Source organism: Euphorbia lathyris, chromosome 4 (genome assembly GCF_963576675.1).
Source record: "Euphorbia lathyris chromosome 4, ddEupLath1.1, whole genome shotgun sequence".
Lineage (NCBI taxonomy): Eukaryota > Viridiplantae > Streptophyta > Magnoliopsida > Malpighiales > Euphorbiaceae > Euphorbia > Euphorbia lathyris.
Genome location: NC_088913.1, coordinates 22126509 through 22146720, shown reverse-complemented (window position 1 = coordinate 22146720; position 20212 = coordinate 22126509). Strand labels below are relative to the sequence as shown.

The following is a 20212-nucleotide window of genomic DNA, read 5'->3' as shown; positions in this document are numbered from 1 at the left end:
CCGCATCCATTCCCGCCATGGGCCGAACAGATGTGGCATCCGTTCCCGCCATGAGCCGAACGGATGCGGCATCCGTTTAGGCCAAATTTTGGCCGGTGCAAAATCGTAAAATTTTTTGTGATGAAAAATACTAAATTGTTTAATTTTTTGTGACAAAAATGCAAAATTCTTCAATTTTTTATGACGCAAAATTCAAAATCGTCATAAAAAATATATATATTATTTTTATGAATTCTTTGGTAAAAAAAACATAAACTTTAATGTTTCCAATTTGTAGTCATCCATTTCCGGAGTTCGGGTTGTCACATATCAATTATTTTCATAATTTCAATTATTGTTGTTTGGGTTTATGATTTTGGAGAGAGGATTTTCAGTTTTTTATCAAAATTATGAGAATGGCAAAAAAAATCCAAATGAGAGCAGTGATAAGTAATTTCGGGATGGTATTTAGCAATCCACTTTTTTTTTCTCGGAAACCATTGATTAGGATTTTTGGTTTTTAAATCTTTGTGGCTCTATATTATATAAGTTTTTAATTCTCTTATATTAAATGTCATGAAACCAATTAAACTAACACAGCCTCATTCTACCATGTGTTTTTAATTCCACACATTAATAAGGTTGTCAGGACTTAAAACCCCGACCATTTGGTCCTAGAGGCATTAATACCATGTCATGAAACCAATTGAACTAAAAACTCAAGCTTATAGTTAAGACTCAATCATAGATCTTATATTAATCTCTGATATTAAATAATGAGTAATATAAAACTATATAGAACAATGTAAACTGAATCACGTATATGTAAGTCTTTGTACCTAACTAGGAATAACATAAATAGAAGACTATTCTAATAAGAAATCTTATTTCTCCTTATTTCCTTTACAAAGGATCCGATGTCGCTTAATTTAGAGATCTCGAATTCGAAGAGTTATTTATTAGGTTGCTTGAAGAGATGCTTAAAGAGATTCGAACCGAGTAATCAGATAAATTATAAAACAAAAAACAAAAAAAATCATGAGACCCTTTATATATAATAAAAAAAAATTGATTTCGAACACAAATGAAATGAATAATATTCTCCTTAAACAACCACTTTTTTTTTCTACTAATTCAAATAACATCTAAATGATGTCAAAATCAAAAATCAAAATTTTTTAAAATATCATTTTTATCGGAAGGGTTACTTATTATTATAGTGAGTAAATGTTAAAGGACTTTTAGTTTTTGGTAATATTAAATGACTTTTTTATCCGAATTTAAAGTTAGTGATCATAATGCTAGTAAGTTCAGTAATGATTGATAATAAGTATAATTTACCATAATTAATCACAAATCACACATATAATGACCAAAATGTTTACCTTACTTCTAAACACACCAACACATCTTTATCAATAAACATTACATCTTAAAAACTAATTATTTAAGCTAATAAATAACCATAAAAATTACAATCTAGCTAGCTAATCAATATTTAGACAAAGAACACTCTCTAGGAAGATTGCCTTGAAATCTAGCATGATCTTGGCAATAATCATAAACCATATGATGTAATCTAACCCATTTAAACCATCTTTTTTGGATAGAAGTTAAAGAGTTAAATCTCCTTTTATTCCACCAATTAGTAGAGCTATCTGCCTTGCAAAATCTAGGATTCCCATTCCAAATACAAGCATCAATTGTGTAATTCCCAAATGAAGCTATAAAAGGAGATTTAGACCAATCAATTGTATCTTTTCCACCATTTGTTGCCCAATTTTCACCATTCCATAGGCTTAATTTGACCTCCATTGGTTGGGATCTTGGATATGCTACCCCTTTGTCTGCATGGTTTCTATATGTTCTTATAGGTATTGAATCCACCATGAACCTGTAAGAATAGGATGCGGATTCAGACCGAGACGCGTCATATATGAATATACAAATCTAATTCATAAAAGGTGAGTTAGGTGTGTCAATTGACTCATGAACAAATCTATATTACAAGAAGTTTTGTTCATGGGCTGGTTCGCCCTAGGTCTAATGAGATTTTGCTTAAAGATGTTTAGAATCAAATCCAATCCAACCTGCTCTTAATTTAAAGAAGCTCGGACTTAAAAAAATTTAAACTTAATCCAAATAAATCTATATATGCAAAAGTTCTTGCCAGCTCTCAAGCACATTTCATTTTGTGTGTGGCATGTCGAATCAGAAAATATTTCAAATATGCATATACGAGTATAATACATAAAATGTGGGTTACACATGTCAATAGACTCATGAACATAACTAATTATGAATAGTATTGTTCATGGGTCGATCTAGGTCCGACCCAACAAGATTTTACTTAAAAAAAGCTCAAACCATGTCCAATCGAGTCCGTTGTTAATTTAGATAGGTTTGGACTTAAAAAAATTCAAGCTCAACTCATATATATATATATATATATATATATATAAATGAATATTTAATACATAAATATAAATTTAATAATTAATATTAATAAAACGGGTCAAATTCATCTTGTTTTTATAAATTTTAAATCCGTCTTAGAAATAGACGGGCTTTGACGAACTTAAACCAAGCTGAATCTGATATAAATTTTTTGGGATAAGGTATCAAAATAGGCTTTTATGATTTTTGGAAAAGTATCAATTTAGGCTCGATGTACAAAATAGCACTAATATAGGTTTAACATTTAAAAAAGGTACCAATTTAGACCTCAATAACGGAACGTGATACGTCATTCATATTACTCCGTTAAGTTCTGTCACGTTCCGTTATCGAGGCCTAAATTGATATTCTTTTTTAAACGTTACTCCTACATTGGTGCTATTTTATATGTGGAGCCTAAATTGATAGCTTTTCAAAAACCATAAATCTATTTTAACACCTTATCCCAAATTTTTATTGTCCAAATCCGGCTTGTGGGTTTGGGTGAATTTTACGAATACTCGGACCCGTGAGCATGAAAGGGAGCCAAAATTCTTTTGTAGTTAGCAATATGGGAATATATAAATATGTAGTACTTACACAATTTGGTAAATGTTCCATAAGACAGAATAAGTATGGAAATTGGCGGTTGGATCAAACCACAAAATGACCCTTTGTTCACGATTATCAAACCCATCTGCAAATACATTGGTCTGAACAATATATGGTTCCCCTTTTACATTTCCAAGGAATTCAAAATCTATCTCATCATGATTTGGTTGATTTGATTGCAACTGCAAAAACATAATTATCACATATTGATTAAAATCTTAATTATGTGTTTAATCAAATTAACATATCGATAAATTTGCACTTTCCAAAAAACGCTTACATAAAATGCAACAACAGTGCCAGCTGAGCGCCCCGGTATTAGTTTAATTTTCATATCGATCTTCCCAAACAAGAACATCTGATTCGAAGCCAAAGCACATCCTAAAATAGACCGATTCGGATTAATTAAACAAAACGACAATAGATTAATTAGCAATTAATTAAGCTCGTGCAATGTCGTATCATACATACCTGAATCCTGATCGAGCTTGAAGCTTGTCGTTTTGCCATCGGAAGAAGTATTAACATGATTAGGAGCCCATGTTACATAGAAATCTTCTCTAAAATCTCCAGTTGAAACCACAGAAGAAAATGAAATCTGAATTAAGTAATTTAAGACAATCAAAGGAATTGCAATATTCAAACTCAAAATTTTGGACATGATGAATATTGATAATCTTTTGTGATATCTAGCATATATATAGTGAAGATTTAAGGGATTAGATTTGGGGGATTTAAGGTAGTGAGAGTTAGTTTTAAGAAAGATTTGTTCTAAGTAAGAATATCTTTAGAGAGAAGCAAACAAAGGAACATTTGTTAGCTGAGTTTGTTAGTATTAATTAGTCTTCACTTAATTCTTGTTCAAGATATTATTTAGATATTCTTTGTTCTAAATTAAGCAAACCATAAATATAGGGCCTTTTAATCTTTCCAATTGTTAAACTTTAGTCAAAGTAATTTTAATTTTATATTGTTAAACCCTCAATTATTTATAATATATATATATATATATATATATATATATATATATATATATATATATATTAATAATCTATTTATAATAACTTTCTTTCAGTAGATAAATTACGGTTGATACAAGTCGAAATAAAGGATGGAAAATCTTCCAATAAAAGAACGGGATAACCTAGATGTCGACCCCAGTTTGCTAACCCGTGAGTCTCCCGATTTTGTTTCCGGAATTCATGACTAAACTGGATACATTGCAGGGATGAAGAAATTTTTTTGCACTATTATATTTAAATAACTTACATCCATAGCCTGAAGGATATACTCAATTGCGATTTTACTGTCTGTTCTCAAACGTTAGTGATTATCAGTATAATATTTTACCTAATGGTAATCTTTTTTCATCCAAATTGGGTCGAAAATTAAAAAAGGAGATAGATTACGTTTTTAGCCGAATTTAATGTTTGTCTAATTAATTATTGAACGTTCAATGCATAAAATTATAATTGATCAATGGTTCAACATGTTAATTGAAATAGCATCTCTATTTATGAAATTTATTTATTTATTTGTAAAATAGAATCATCTGAATAATAATGATATATGTGATTTGAAAAATAATTATTATAAAAAATTAAGATTAGAAGATATAATAATGTTAATAAGTGAGATTAATAATTGTTAGTGAGTAGTGTAAAATTTACTCATAATTGATAAAATGAGAGAATAAATATATATAAAAGTCTTGTCTGCAAAGCTTAGGATATATCCATTACAGGCTTTCTTGATGGCTGTCTATAGGAGAAAGTTGAATAAAAGTAGTGATGAGATTAAACAATTAATAATGTTGTGTTTTTTATATTTATTTTGCAATTTTATTAATTTAGGAATGACTTGTTCTTTCAAGTTTCCTTTTGTTCCACTTTCAAGGATTAATTTTATTCTTTCCCTCCTTAGAAATTATTATGTGTTATATGGATTTGAAAAGGTCAACTATTTCCTCATCTCATATTATATTTTCTTAATTTCTTTCATAAAGTAGCCTTTTTTTACAAAAGTAAATACAAAAATTACATTATTAATTATCATTAGGTACAACCAATAGATTTCTAGAGGATTTTTTTTATATAATGATGCGGACATCCTAACTGAGATCACTGATCTCAGGCGTTCGGGCGAATCCCCAGATATCAGACCCACAGAGGTTATACCTAGGAGGGCGGATCCCCAAGACAAGCAAGCTGGGCGAATCTAGGCGTACGCAAGGAGGCGTATCAACATCTACCCTGGGCGGATCTCTAGGCTTACTTCCGCCCAAAGTAATTCACCAACAACCCTGACAATCCGTACCTGTACCAATGTACTGTTGTCGGGGCGTATCACCTATTTTACCCTTTTAGGGATCGCCTTATTGTAACCCTAGTAGGGGTAATCCTAGTCTTTTGTTACCATTAAGGGGAAGTATTTAAATCCTCATTTTGTAAGAATGACGGCAACTTTTATCAATCAAATTCATTCTCTTTGAGAGTTTAAAGTTATTACCTTGTTTATTGGGATTCACTCCTTCTAGTTTAGCTAGAGAAGAACATCTTTGTTGGTTTACGATTAAAACCTTCATTTATCGCTTTCAATCTGTATCAGTTGGTATCAGAGCCGATCGTTTCCTGACCCGAAACTTCTTTTGGCAATGGTTCAACCCCGACAACCGCAAGATTCCATGGAAACCAGCGACCGGAGGTATGAGGAGCTGAGGGAGCACCTCACGGAGCAGATCCAAGCCAGCCATGAACGGCAGAGGCAAACCGATCAACGGTTCCTGGAGCTAACCACCTCCTTAGAAAAATTCAAGCTGGAGGTTCTGGCGCTAATCCGACCAACCGCGGGAGGATCGACCCAGAGGAAGGAAGGAGCCCTTGAACAACCGCTTCCACAAATGGGTCCTAGGGATCCTGAGGTAAGAAGACCCAACTTTGTCATTGTGCATAACGCTGATAGTGATAGTGATGACTTTGAGGGTATCGGAAATGATGATACCGTTAGAACTATGAGGGATGTTGGGCCTGTTGACAACCGACATGTGGAGGTTGCTAGGGGATACCCAGGTCTAGGGAACTTTGATAGAGATGATGCCTTTAAGCTAAAAATAGACTTACCGTCTTTTGGAGGCGAACTGGATATAGAGGGGTTCTTAGACTGGTTATCGGAAGTTGAACGTTTCTTTGAGTATGTTGGGATTCCTGATGAGAGGAAAGTAAGGCTGGTGGCGTATCGCCTGAAGGGTGGCGCATCAGTTTGGTGGGATCAGATGAGGGAAGAGAGAAGAAGAGGGGGTAGAGATCCGATTCGATCTTGGCTACGGATGAAGGCGATGTTGAGGGAGCGGTTCTTACCACCGGATTATGAGCAGTATATTTACAGTTCCTACAGGGGATGCTCTCAAGGGACCCGACGTGTCCATGAGTATACTTCTGAGTTCTTAAGGCTTTCGGCGAGAGCCAACTTGTCTGAAACTGAAAGCCAAAAGACCTCTAGGTATCTAGAAGGGTTGAGATACAACATCCAGGATCGTATTGGCACACAGATGGTGGTTCGAGTCCAAGATCCTAGGAATTTAGCCTCAAGGCTGAATCCCAACTGACCGGGAGATCCAAGATCCGCCACTACTATGTATACGTCTGGAGGAAGAGATAACGTGAAGTCTTACGACAAAGGCAAGCAGGTGGCGAGTGCCAGTGGGGCCAAGGTTAATAGTGTGGGAAGGGGATCTGTTGGAGATACTAGGCCATACAAGAAAGCACCTATACCACCTAAGAGCAATAATCCGTATGCGAGGCCAGCACCTTTCAAATGTTTTCGGTGCAATGAGCCAGGCCATAGATCCAACGAATGTCCTAGGAGGAAGAGCGCCAACATGGTGGAGAGGTATGAGGATGACTATAACGAAGGGGATGAAGTATTTTGCGAACCCTTAGGAGAAGATGATGATGAGGCGGATGAAGAAAGATACGCCATTCATGTGGTACGGCGTTTGTTAGTCTCCAGCCGGGTAGAGGGAGATCAGAGGCACCGCCTATTCAGGACCCGCTGTCTTGTGAAAGGTGGGCGATGCAATGTGATAATAGATAGTGGGAGCCAAGAGAACATTGTGAGCAGCAGCGCCGTTCAGAAGTTTGGGTTGTTGGCGGAGGCGCATCCCGACCCTTATAGAGTGGGTTGGATCAAAAACGTGGGTGAGCTTAGGGTGACCCAGAGATGCAGGGTACCTATTATGATTGGTGATTACAGTGATGAAGTCTGTTGTGATGTGGTCGATATGGATGCCTGCCACCTATTATTGGGCCGACCCTAGCAGTTTGATAACGATGCCATCCATGCAGGAAGAGAGAACACTTACAGATTTGTGAAGAATGGGGTGAAGTTCGTCCTTACGCCAATGATGAGAGAGCCAAAGGCCGACGAGAAGTCTACTTTGGTAGTCTGTCCTACACACAAATCGTTTGTCAGCGAATGTGAAGAGAGCCAAATGGTGTATGTGGTAATGGTTAAGGTGAATCACGAATCCGCCCAAAGGGACGAAAGGGAGATGCCGAACGAAGTGACCCGCCTACTTGGCGAATATCAGGATCTGTTCCCCAACGAACTGCCAAGTGGGTTACCACCTTTGAGGGACATCCAACATCATATCGATCTTGTGCCTGGGGCTAGTTTACCAAGCCTCCCACATTATCGAATGAGCCCAAAGGAGAATGACATCATGAGACAGAAAATGGAGGAACTCATCGAGATGGGATACGTTAGGGAGAGTATGAGTCATTGCGCCGTTCCAGCTTTACTTACACCGAAGAAGGATGGGTCTTGGCGGATGTGTGTTGACAGTAGGGCCATTAACAAGATCACCATCAAGTACAAGTTCCCGATTCCAAGGTTGGATGACATGCTGGACCAACTTGGCGGATCTCGAGTCTTCTCCAAGATTGATCTCAGGAGTGGTTATCACCAGATACGAATCTGATCTGGGGATGAGTGGAAGACCGCCTTCAAGACGAGAGATGGATTGTATGAATGGTTAGTTATGCCATTTGGGATGACCAACGCCCCCAGTACTTTTATGAGGCTGATGAATCAGGTGCTTCGCCCGGTGATTGGGAAATTCGTAGTCGTGTATTTTGATGACATTCTGATTCATAGCCCGACCTTGGCGGAACATCAGGAGCACTTGCGGACAGTATTTGACCTGTTAAGGAAACACCAGCTATACGCCAACACCAAGAAGTGTGACTTTGTCATGGAGAGCCTGGTTTTCCTTGGATTCGTGGTCAGTGCGAATGGAATCCGAGTTGATGGGGAGAAGGTAAGAGCCATCTGAGAATGGCCCACTCCGAGGAACGTGGGGGATATCAGGAGTTTTCATGGGCTAGCAACGTTTTATCGCCGATTCATTAAGAACTTCAGTTCCATAGTGGCCCCGTTGACGGAATGTTTGAAGAAGGGAAGGGGGTTTGAGTGGGCGGACGCCCAATAAGAGAGCTTCGCCTTGATCAAGGAAAAGCTGAGTATAGCGCCAGTGCTGGCGTATCCCGATTTTGATAAATTGTTTGAAGTTGAGTGTGATGCCAGTGGAGTTGGGATTGGTGGAGTCTTGATGCAAGAAAAGAGGCCCATTGCCTATTTCAGTGAGAAGCTTTGTGAGGCACGGCCAAAGTGGGCCACGTATGATCAAGAGTTTTATGCTGTAGTGAGGGCATTGAAAGTATGGGAACATTACTTGGTGGGAAAAGAATTCATCCTCTACACGGACCATCAAGCTCTCGAATACCTGGGGAGTCAGAAGCAACTTCGAAGCTCCATACATGCCCGGTGGTCCGCCTTCATAGATAAGTTCCCCTATAAGCTTATCCACAAGGCTGGAAAACAGAACAAGGTGGCGGACGCCTTAAGTCGAAGGGTGTCACTAATCAAGACAGTTAACCTGGAGACCGATTGTTTTGAACACATCCGAGGAGAATATGTGGCGGATCCTGATTTTGGTAGTATCTGGGAAAAGTGTAAAAACCAGCATGGAGATGGAGCGTATCACCTGATGGATGAGTATCTCATGAGGGGCAACCAACTTTGCCTACCTTGCACTTCCATTCGCGAGAAGGTTGTTCGAGATCTATATGGCGGATCCCTGGGAGGGCATTTTGGGCGAGATAAGACATATGAAGCAGTGAGTTCCCGCTATTTCTGGCCTAAGATGAGGAGAGATGTTGCCTACTTAGTAGAACGATGCTATGTTTGCCAGACCGCTAAGGGACGCACTACAAATACGGGCTTGCAATTACCTTTGCTTGTGCCAAAGACCATATGGGAGGATCTGTCCATGGACTTTGTCCTAGGATTACCCAGAACTCAGAGGGGCATGGATTCCATCTTTGTCGTGGTTGATCGGTTTTCAAAGATGGCTCACTTCATACCATGTCGCAAGACTAATGATGCCTCAACGACTGCTAAGCTATTCTTCAAAGAAATTGCCAGGCTACATGGCGTACCTAAGAGCATTGTCTCGGATCGTGATACGAAGTTCCTCAGTCACTTCTGGCGGACATTGTGGGCTTTGTTCGATACGTCTCTGAAGTTTAGTACCACCGCCCACCCTCAAACAGACGGACAGACAGAAGTGGTCAATAGAACCTTGGGAAACTTATTGCGCATCAAGTGTAAGGATAAGCCCAGGATGTGGGATGTGGTTCTAGCCCAAGCCGAGTTCGCCTACAACGGCTCTGTACATTCGGGCACCGGGAGATCTCCATTTGAGGTGGTATACACAAAGACCCCGAATCACGTCCTTGATATAGCCCATCTCCCTAAAGGAAACGTGACTGCTAACCAGCTGGCCAAGGATTATGTACAGATGCACCAAGAGGTGAGAGAGACTCTTGAGCAGAGAAATCAGAAATTAAAGGCTAAGGCGGATGAGCACCGCATGGACCTACAGTTTGAAGTCGGGGATGAGGTTATGGTATACTTGGGCAAAGAGAGACTCGCCAACGCCGCAAGTAGCAAGCTTCGGCCTAGGAAATACGGGCCATATAAGATCACCAAGAAGGTCAACGCCAATGCCTATCATATAGCATTGCCGAACTGGCTTGGTAAAATCTCACCAGCATTCAACATCCGTGACCTTAGCCCATGGAAGCCGGATGGTCCTTTGGAGTTCAAACAGGGCGAATCGGTGCCGAGTTCTTCTAAAGAAGGAGAGAATGATGCGGACATCCTAACTGAGATCACTGATCTCAGGCGTTCGGGCGAATCCCCAGATATCAGACCCACGGAGGTTATACCTAGGAGGGCGGATCCCCAAGACAAGCAAGCTGGGCGAATCTAGGCGTACGCAAGGAGGCGTATCAACATCTACCCTAGGCGGATCTCTAGGCTTACTTCTGCCCAAAGTAATTCACCAACAACCCTGACAATCCGTACCTGTACCAATGTACTGTTGTCGGGGCGTATCACCTATTTTACCCTTTTAGGGATCGCCTTATTGTAACCCTAGTAGGGGTAATCCTAGTCTTTTGTTACCATTAAGGGGAAGTATTTAAATCCTCATTTTGTAAGAATGACGGCAACTTTTATCAATCAAATTCATTCTCTTTGAGAGTTTAAAGTTATTACCTTGTTTATTGGGATTCACTCCTTCTAGTTTAGCTAGAGAAGAACATCTTTGTTGGTTTACGATTAAAGCCTTCATTTATCGCTTTCAATCTGTATCATATAATTTATCCGATTTCTCAGTTCGAGAATTGTTGGATACCGTTTAGAAAGAAAAGAGAACCTTTTTTATATTTTTTTAGTTATAAAAATTATGACTGGTTATTTATGTCTTAGTCGTATGAAAGCTCTAAGAAGCAGCATGAGCATGAAGATTAGAGAAAAACAGAGGAATGCCCAATAGAGTAGAAGATGAGTTAAACAATGTTGATTAAAAAGGGAATTTGTAGTTCTTTCATCTCTATTGATGTTCCACGGATATAAATCTTATCATCTGACAAGTTTGACTTTGTCATGTCCTTTGACAAATTTCTTCTTTTCTTTTCAATTTTTTGCATCAAAAGTTCTTTTTACATCTATGTCATTATCAAGTAATCACTCTAGAGAATGCATTCTAGCTAAGATGAAAAGCTAGATGAGGCCATGGCTATTAAAGAAGCTTTAAGCTGGATTAAGATACATCGTCCCAATGAGAAAATTCAAATTTAGTCGGATTGTCTTGTCATAGTCAAAGCAATTCAAATGGGTTTAGAAGGTCATTCGTATTTAGTTGACATTATTTCTGATTTATCCATTTATTACGAGATTTAGAGTTATGCTTTATCTTCTTTATTAAGCGTTCAGTGAATTTGATTGTCATACTCTAACAAAAACAGTCAATTTTGTGTCTGTTCATGGTGAATGGGCATATCCACCACCATTTCTTAGTAATATTCTTTCATCTTATTTAAATTAATAAAACTTCGCGTTATTTTAAAAAAAAAAATCTACTTTTACCTAAACTTTATTTACTAAGAAAATATTATGGGAAGGTTTTACATTGAACCGTATGATTATGCTATATATGGTATTAAGAAATTCGGACCTAATTACATTCCAAAAATACCTTAAACCCACTGTTAAGTTAGTAGCAAATATATGATATAAATAAATATGATTTTGAAACTACCATTAATTTTTTATATATATATTAAGCTACCAATAAATAATTTGCTATCAATTCACATGTTTTTTGGGGGAGGTTAGTATTAATGATTGGGATTATGAGTTTATTAATTAATTAAGATGAGAATACATGGAGTGTCTTCAAGTCTAAACCTTCAACAGGAAATGATTTTAATCTTTGTTAGTGAAGAGAACATGTAACTAATATTAATTTATATCTTTAAATTCACTTCAAATCATTGTGTTTCACAAAAGTTGGTATTATTTAAATTAAACATAACAAAGTCACTTTCTTCAAAAAAAAAAAAAAAAAAAAAACATAACAAAGTCTCCAGTTGTAAAACCGTCGGTAAAACGTGCAAAACAAGACGGTAAAAATTCAAAACCGTCGCAAAACCGTCTGAAAACCGTCGCAAAATCTTCTGAAAACCGTTGCAAAACCGCCATAACCTGACCGTTCCTATAGAAGCTTACCCCGACGCCTCACAAAAACCGTCGCTAGCGTAGCAACGCCTGTTGTAGCAGTGGTTCTGCGACGGTTTTGAAAACCGTCGCTAAACTCTATAGTGACTGAAAAAACTGTTGCTATAGAAGATAAATTCCGTCGGTAAAGGCTCTGTTTTTTGTAGTGTAAACTAGCGAAATCAATTAAACTAAGCAAAAATCATTAATTGAGTATCAAAAGTAAATAAGTACATAAATAATTTAATTGATAATTACATCCCAAACGAGTAAATCATACTAATGGTTTCTGAATTTTACCATAGTTCACACTTTAGTACCTAGATTTCATTTTGTCCAAAAAATATACCTAAAGTAAGAATGACTGAAAAATTTATCATATTTTACTGATAAATGACCAGTCAACGTAAGTTTATGAATAAATTACATCAATGGTATCTGAATTTTACCATAATTCACACTTTGGTACTTAGATTTCATTTTGTCCCAAAAATACATCTCAAGTAAAGGTGAGTGGATAATTTAGTACATTTGGTCGATCAATGACCGGTCAATACGAGTTTGACCATTAAAAATTGGAACCCTCTATACGCTCAATTAATATTAAATTACAATTTATAAGAGTGATTATGCTTTTTTTTATGTTAATTGAGTGTATGGAATGTCTCAATTTTTAATTCAAAATGGTCAAATTCATATTGACTGGTCAAATGTACTAAATTTTTTACATACCTTTACGTGAGTTATATTTTTGAGACAAAACGAATTTTATATGCCAAAAAGTAAATTAAGGTAAAGTTCATGTATCATTGGTGTAATAAAATCAGTTTTGCGCAATAATAAATGTATATATTAATTTTACGGAAGCAGAGAGAAATGAGAAGAAGTGTTTTAGAGGTCTTTTTGATGAGTTGTCAACGTAGTAAAAAAATCAGATTAAAAATATTTAATCAATTAAAAATAAATATTTAATTAATTAAAAATAACAAATTTATATTTATCATATATTAAATAATTACTAGCCTATTAATTAAAATAATAAAAGAAAGCAAGAGTTACGGGAAGATGAAAAAACACAAAGCAAAGGAAATCCAAAAGTCACAAATAAACTTCTATATAAAACATGATAGATAGTATTCACAATTATATTCATTGGTCACGATAGATAGTATTATATTTCTGAAGGTAAATATTCGATTTTTTTTCATATGTTGTAGTTATTTTGTTCTCAATTATGTTGTTGTTTTATTTTTATTAAACAATAGTTGTTATAGTTTCATCTTTCAGATTCATTTCTGTTGTTACCCATGTTCTATACCTCTCGCTATCTTATCCATGTTTTCTTTTTTATTTGTCTTTTTTTTCCAAACTGATAGCTTCAATTGAAGAAATCCGACAGAAATAGAAGATGCATGAACAACTAAAACCGGAAAACACAAAAGTGTCAAAAATTACAAGAAATTCTTATGTTTCTCAAGGTAATTATTCGATTTTTTTCATATGTTGTAGTTATTTTTGTTCTCAATTGTGTTGTTGTTTTCTTTTTATTAAACAATAGTTGTTATAGTTTCATTTTTTAGAGATGAAATTCCATTTCTGTCATTACCCAGGTTCCATACCTCTCGCTACCTTATCCATGTTTTCTTTTTTATTTGTCTCTTTTTTCAAAATGACAAAAATAAAGATTTTGTAAACTTGTATTCTTTTTTAGTATATGTTGTTAGGTGTTATCGTTTCGATTGCTAACTCTTAACTAAAATTTAGATTTTCGGCTTTATATAAACTCAATTTTTGGTTTTCTCAATTGTGTTGTTGTTTTATTTTTATTAAACAATTGTGGTTATAGTTTCATCTTTCAGAGATGAAATTCCATTTCTGTCGTTATCCAGATTCCATACCTCTCGCTACCTTATCCATGTTTTCTTTTTTATTTATTTATTTTTGAAAATGACTAAAATAAAGATTTTGTATATTTGTATTCTTTTTTAGTATATGTTCCTAGGTGTTATCGTTTTGATTGTTAACTCTAACTAAAATTTAGATTTTCGGCTTTTTATGAACTCAATTTTTAGTTTTAATTGAAGTTAGATTAATTTTTCTAATTCGGAACATGTTGAAATCCACTCATTTTTTTAGTTTGAGTTTAGCTAATTGATATGGATTGTATTTTTTATTTTTATGCATTTTGGTACAAATAGATATAAAGTTTCACACGATAGTTATTCATTGAAGTTTGAGACATATTAAATAAAATATTAAAGAGATATTGGAATATTATACTTATAATGAAGTTTATTTCAATATAAATTATGTTATATTATTATTATTATTATCAAGAAGTTACTTTTTCCCAATTTTCTAGACAATGAGATTGTAAGCGTCTAATACGCTTGATAAGGTGTTTATTCTTGAAGAATGTGGATTATGCTAGATACGAATTCAAAATCAAGGTAAATAAAAATAAATTTTGATGCTCAAAATCCTAAAAATGTACATTAATTATGGATATTGAGATAATTGCTTTTGCAACATTGGCTTATATAATTTTTAACTATTATATTATGGTTCGTACAAAATTGTTAGTATTTCAAGAGTTTTTAACAGATGAAAATGAAATATGATCATAGGACAAATTATTGACAAAATTTAAATTAAGAAAATATTATTATTTGAACCTCTTCAAATCCTCAAATGTTGAGCATAATGATTCTAATTAATATAATTAATTTCACATATTAATTATAAAACGTTTTTTTTTTGTACTGAGCGATTACAATTGCGATTTAATTCTATTTAACTAAAATTAATTTATGGACTTAATACTTCATTAAGAAAAAAATAAAATGTTTAATTAATGGACAAAAAATATTTTCACTCTCCTCTTTATACGCTTATGTCTCGACATTCTCTCTTATTTCAAAAAAAAAAAAACCCAAGAGGAAGATGGTTCTCTCCTAATTATATTTTTCGTCCCTTCATTTTTTTTTCAATATTTTTGTTTGTTTTTCTTACTTATAAAATTCAAGAATATATAATTATTAGAAAATATTAATGAAGTCAAATAAGTGATATCTGCGAGTATGGCTGATATTCTATATAGTGAAAGAATGAAGAACAAATTGATCGAATGTCTTGATGAGATATTACGGGATGAAAATAGGAGAAATCATCATCTTAAACTGATATATTGGGCTATTGTAGCAGAATGAATAATTGAATTCGAATACTTAATGATCATGAAATTCCATCAACCAAAATAATTATCATCAAGATGAATTTGTGACTAATTCTTACGAATTTTATTTTTTTATATGTAACATATTGAATTGATAAAGTTTCTTCATATGCAACATTAGAAAAGTATTGATTGTAATAGTTTATAGAATAATATATTGATGTTGCTTCCATTTTAACATAGATTGTAATTCTTTTGTGTCGTAGATATAATATTTAATTTTAATTGTAGTTTAATTCAATTTTTGTTTAACCTATATTGTAATTCTTTTGTATCGTAAATATAATATTTAATTTTAATTATAGTTTAATTCAATTTTTGGTTTTTTATTATATTCTAATATATTTCTTAATTAATCTGCTATTTTATTATTATTGTTCCACAGAATATTTGGAATATGAAAATGTATTAAAATTCCTAAAAAGTACAAATCATTGAATTTTGTAAAAATAAATAAATCATTAATCTTTAGTTAAAATTCTATAAAAAAAAAGTAGACAATTATTTTTAAAATTAATTTAATTTGAATTATCATTAAAAAATATATATTAATTTCAAATATACATAATATAAATTTTTTTCATAGCATGATATAAAATTATTTAAAAGTAAATATATCAATTTATTTATTTATCTAAATTATATAAAAGTTTCATACCCCGGTCATCGTACGGGTTTTCGACTAGTAAATATAGTCCTTAAGCCCAATGGGTACACCTTAATGTTTCAGGCCCGTAAAAGAATTAAAATGAAAGGCCCAACTGTTTAGGCATTTCGCAGAATGAATAAAGTTGAGTTTTTCATGTTTCAGATTTAATCACAACAAAATTTCACAAAAAGAAAAAATTTATAAGTGAATTGAAGACGACTAATTGAATATAACAGTCACCCAAATGTAATTTTATGAAATATTCAATTTGATATTTAAGAATACTTTTAGCAAAATTCAGTCGCTTGTATATACTTTCAGTTACTTTTATACACTTTCACATGATATATATTGTTTATGTTTTATTAGCTTTTGTTTGGTTTCAGCCGAATCTAATCACTTATAATAACCTTGAAGTTAATATTTTAGAATATAGTGTGAATCCAAAAAGTAATTTTAATTACTCAAATACTATATTATGAAACATTAGAGTTAATGTTTCATAATAGTTTTAACAAAATTCAACCAATTTCATATACTTGCTCTCACTTGCATATACTTTAAGTCACTTTTATACACTTTCAATCACTTTCACATTATATATATTGTTTATTTTTTTATTGGTTTTGGTTGGATATCACCCAATTTAAATCACATATAATATTATGTATATCTAAAAAGCATGGAAAGCATGGAGTTAAAATTTCAAAATATTATGTGTACCCAAAATGTATGACTATCTCGGAGTTAATATTTCACTTATGACATTTTAATGTAATAGAGTGGGTTGCATTTTATATTCTCTTATCATTAAAAGTATATTTAAATATGTTTAAAGGTAGTTTCATACAAATTCCACCTAATTTAACCTCATGTAAATTGGCTTAACTGAACTGAAATTGGATTAATTGGCTGAAATTGGCCAAAAGAAGGAAAAAGTTGGCAATGTATGAGCAATTTGATATAATTAAATGAAGAAGAAAAAAACGCAATAGTAGTCTAAGATGTTTGATGGAAATTTTGTTTGAAATTTCTTCCTACCCGTATGAGACTCAACGGTAAACACGTTTCAATTCCTATTGCTTCTCCATTGTGTCTGAATGATGTTGAGTGCGATTTTCATCTTTTCCTAGGGTGTTCGTATGCTAAATATTGTTGGACAACTGTGGGGTTATCAGTTTTCTAGTGTAGCTATGAGGAAGCTCGGGATTGGTTCTTGGATTTTTATGAAACAATGATAATCACATTTTATCTCTATCTTTATGTACAGTTTTTAGAGTCTTTTGGCTTAATTAAGTCATTTTCAGTTGCCTTGAATTATGGATGTCTCCGGTGTGCCTAAAGCTACCATTGCTCATTCCTCGATTTGGTCTTCCTGTAAGTTTGTTTATTCATCCATTTAGGACCAGATCTTTTGGTGGATTGGCCAGTCTTCAACGCTCAATTTCTGGACTGATAGGTGGATCATTCCATCGGTGGTGGACAGATTGGGCCTTGATCATCATGATAAGCGTTCACGCTTTAATTCTGTTGATGATTTTTTGATCAATTCGGAATGGCTTGGCTTAGGCACTCTGCCTTCGGTTGTTCAAGACAATATTCGATCTATTCACAGAGGTAGAGATGATTTAGATTTATGTGCTTGGCAGCCCTCTACGAAGGGTATTTTCTCTGCCAAAAAGTACTATTCGATTATCAGTCCTCGTTCCTACTCGGTGGACTGGTATAAATTTGTTTGGAATGCTCACACTCCCCCTTCTCGCTCCTTCACATCCTGGAGAGTTTTGCATGGAAGGGTTCCGACTCACGACCTCCTACAGCGTCTAGGCTTATCTTTTGCCTCTCGTTTTGTTCTTTGTGGTAGGGATGCTGAGTCCATTAACCACTTGTTCATTAGCTGTTCTTTTGCAGATTATATGTGGAGGGCCCTTGAGATTCATTTTAACTGCGCTTTACCCCGCCATTCCCAATTCATTCACTTCTTCAGCACTCTTCGTAGCATTCATTTTGGCTCACAGGTGTCGATGATCTGGCGTGTTGTCGCTGTCTCTTGTATCTGGTTAATCTGACATTATAGGAATGAAGCAACATTCTTGGAGGTTTCTCCTTCTATTCAACACTCGAAGATCACCCTTTTTCGAATGATTCGAGAGTCCTTTGCCTCTTCTATAGGTTTTTGCTCTTCGAGGAGAGATGCTGATATCTTATCCCATCTTCTGGCTTCTCCAAGGCCACCTCCAGCTCCCAACATCATTCCGGTCCATTCGCTTAAACCTCCTCCGGGCTGGGTTAAAGTCAATGTGGACGGCTCTGCTTTTGGTACTCCTGGCGAGGCGGGAGCGGTCGGTATCTTTCGTAACTATCGCGGCTTTCCCAAAGGTTGTTTTGCCTTTTCTGCCCCTCCTTCTTTTGCTTATATGGCTGAATTGAGAGCCACTATTTTTGCAATTGAACTTGCTTGGGAGAAAAATTGGCATCAACTTTGGATTGAGTCAGACTCCATGTACGTAGTTAATTTTCTTCGGCTTCGTTCCATGGATGTTCCTTAGAGCATTCGACAAGAATGGTTGCACTATCTCAGCATTTGCTCTAGGATGAACATTATTTTTACACACATCTTTAGGGAAGGAAATCGTGTTGCTGATACTTTGGCAAAGTTTGGAGTCTCTTCCTCAGTGATCAATTGGTGGCCTTCAGCTCCTGCTTTTTGTCACAAGTTTATCAATGATGACATCTGTAATATTTTTCATTTGCGTTTTTCTTGACATTTCCTGAACTTTTCTCCTTCCCCTTCTTCTTGTTTGTTCTCCTTCCTCTTCTCTTGTTTAAACACTCACCTTTTCTTTTTTAATATATGGTGGGTTTGACAGTTCTTGGACCATGGGTGTGTTGGTCCCGTATAACGTGACAAGGTTAGTTCTAAGGGGGGGGGATAGGAACTATTTAAAATTTTGTCCATTAAGACTGACTTCTTTTCTTTTAGAAAAGGTTTACACAGCGGCGCTAAGTAGATTTAAGACACAAGCTTAGTCAACTGGTGACTAAGTCTGCTTCTTTCCTTGAGTCAGGAGATAACACTTAAGTCTATTCATGAGCTCAGCTTCTTAGTGCACTCAACTCAGTGTTTATTCGTTACTTAGTCAGTTTTATAGCAAGCAATATATAAAGGAGTTTAAGGGTTAGAAATATGTTACTCAGCAGACGTATCCTGGTTCGGCCTCTCCGCCTACGTCCAGTCCCCGGAACTCGTTCCGAGCTTTTTGAATTCTCTACTGAGCTCTTTAAAGGTAGAGCACAAAACCTTTTACAATAGAAGCTGAGTATACAAGAGTACCTTCCTCTATACCTCTACTTACTCCTATACCTACCGCTGAGTACTATAACCGAGTACTCAGCTTCTCCTTTCTATTCTTCTAGAAATGATAAGTGTTTGTCCTAAACAACAATTGCTAAGACACTTTAGATGAATGAATTCACTCTAGACTTTTACACAAAGATTGGAATTGGTGTAAGATTTGCTTTGCTTTTCTCACAGAACTTCAAGTATGAATTTTGTCAGCGTTTCGACTTGATTGAAGATCTGCATCGAATGAAGCGTTTGAGAGGCCTATTTATAGTGACACTTGAGACACCGGTGATTTCGAATTTCGAAATAACCGTTGGAGTCAAACGGCTTCCTGTCGCTTTCACTAAGTACGTGCTCAGCGTCCTCGGCCAATCATATTCGTGTATCTTCTGTCTTCGCCAGTGCTCAGCAGCTTTTCGTCAGATGAAACAGAATGTTTCCACATTTATGGCAAAGTCTTCCAGGCAGCTTCCTGCGCCTTTTGAGCTTTACCCAAAGTAGAAATACTTGGTCTCCAAGTTCATTCTGTTCTGCCACTGACCTGACAACCTTGTCGTTCAACTCAGCAGCTTCGTCTTGAAGCTATTTGGTGGAAGGCTTCTTGATCCTTCTTATTGCTGGGCTAACTCCTTACTCAGTACGACGGCGTTTTGAGTCTTCTTGGGCCGTGAGGCTTTGATCTATTGACTTGGGCTTGACTTCCTCTTTTGGGCCTTTGGGCCATTTATCTTAATGTCTTATAAACCAAACAACTCAACATTGAACAAACACATTAGTATGAATAAATCAAAGCATTTAAATTTAATGTGTTGGAATATTTTTATCATTCACA

General features: G+C 35.2%; 1 protein-coding gene across 1 annotated transcript; it reads right to left on the bottom strand.

Moving 5' to 3' along the window:
* Positions 1-1351: 1351 nt before the first annotated feature.
* LOC136227050 (probable xyloglucan endotransglucosylase/hydrolase protein 10) lies at positions 1352-3715 on the bottom strand. Its single transcript, XM_066015778.1, has 4 exons — positions 3499-3715; positions 3308-3408; positions 3016-3209; positions 1352-1873 (listed from the first exon to the last, which is right to left on the bottom strand). The coding sequence occupies exons 1-4, from the start codon at positions 3686-3688 to the stop codon at positions 1471-1473; spliced, it is 888 nt and encodes a 295-aa protein (XP_065871850.1). The 5' UTR covers positions 3689-3715; the 3' UTR covers positions 1352-1470.
* Between the last annotated feature and the right edge of the window lie 16497 nt (positions 3716-20212).

What these genes read in the sequence shown, in the direction of transcription:
- LOC136227050 (XM_066015778.1), bottom strand. Translation starts at nt 3,688, where the DNA reads ATGTCCAAAATTTTGAGTTTGAATATTGCAATTCCTTTGATTGTCTTA. An exon ending in GCACTGTTGTTGCATTTTAT is followed by an intron (nt 3,210 to 3,307) that starts GTAAGCGTTTTT and finishes ATGTTTTTGCAG; the next exon opens with TTGCAATCAAATCAACCAAA. An exon ending in TGGAACATTTACCAAATTGT is followed by an intron (nt 1,874 to 3,015) that starts GTAAGTACTACA and finishes CTATTCTTACAG; the next exon opens with GTTCATGGTGGATTCAATAC.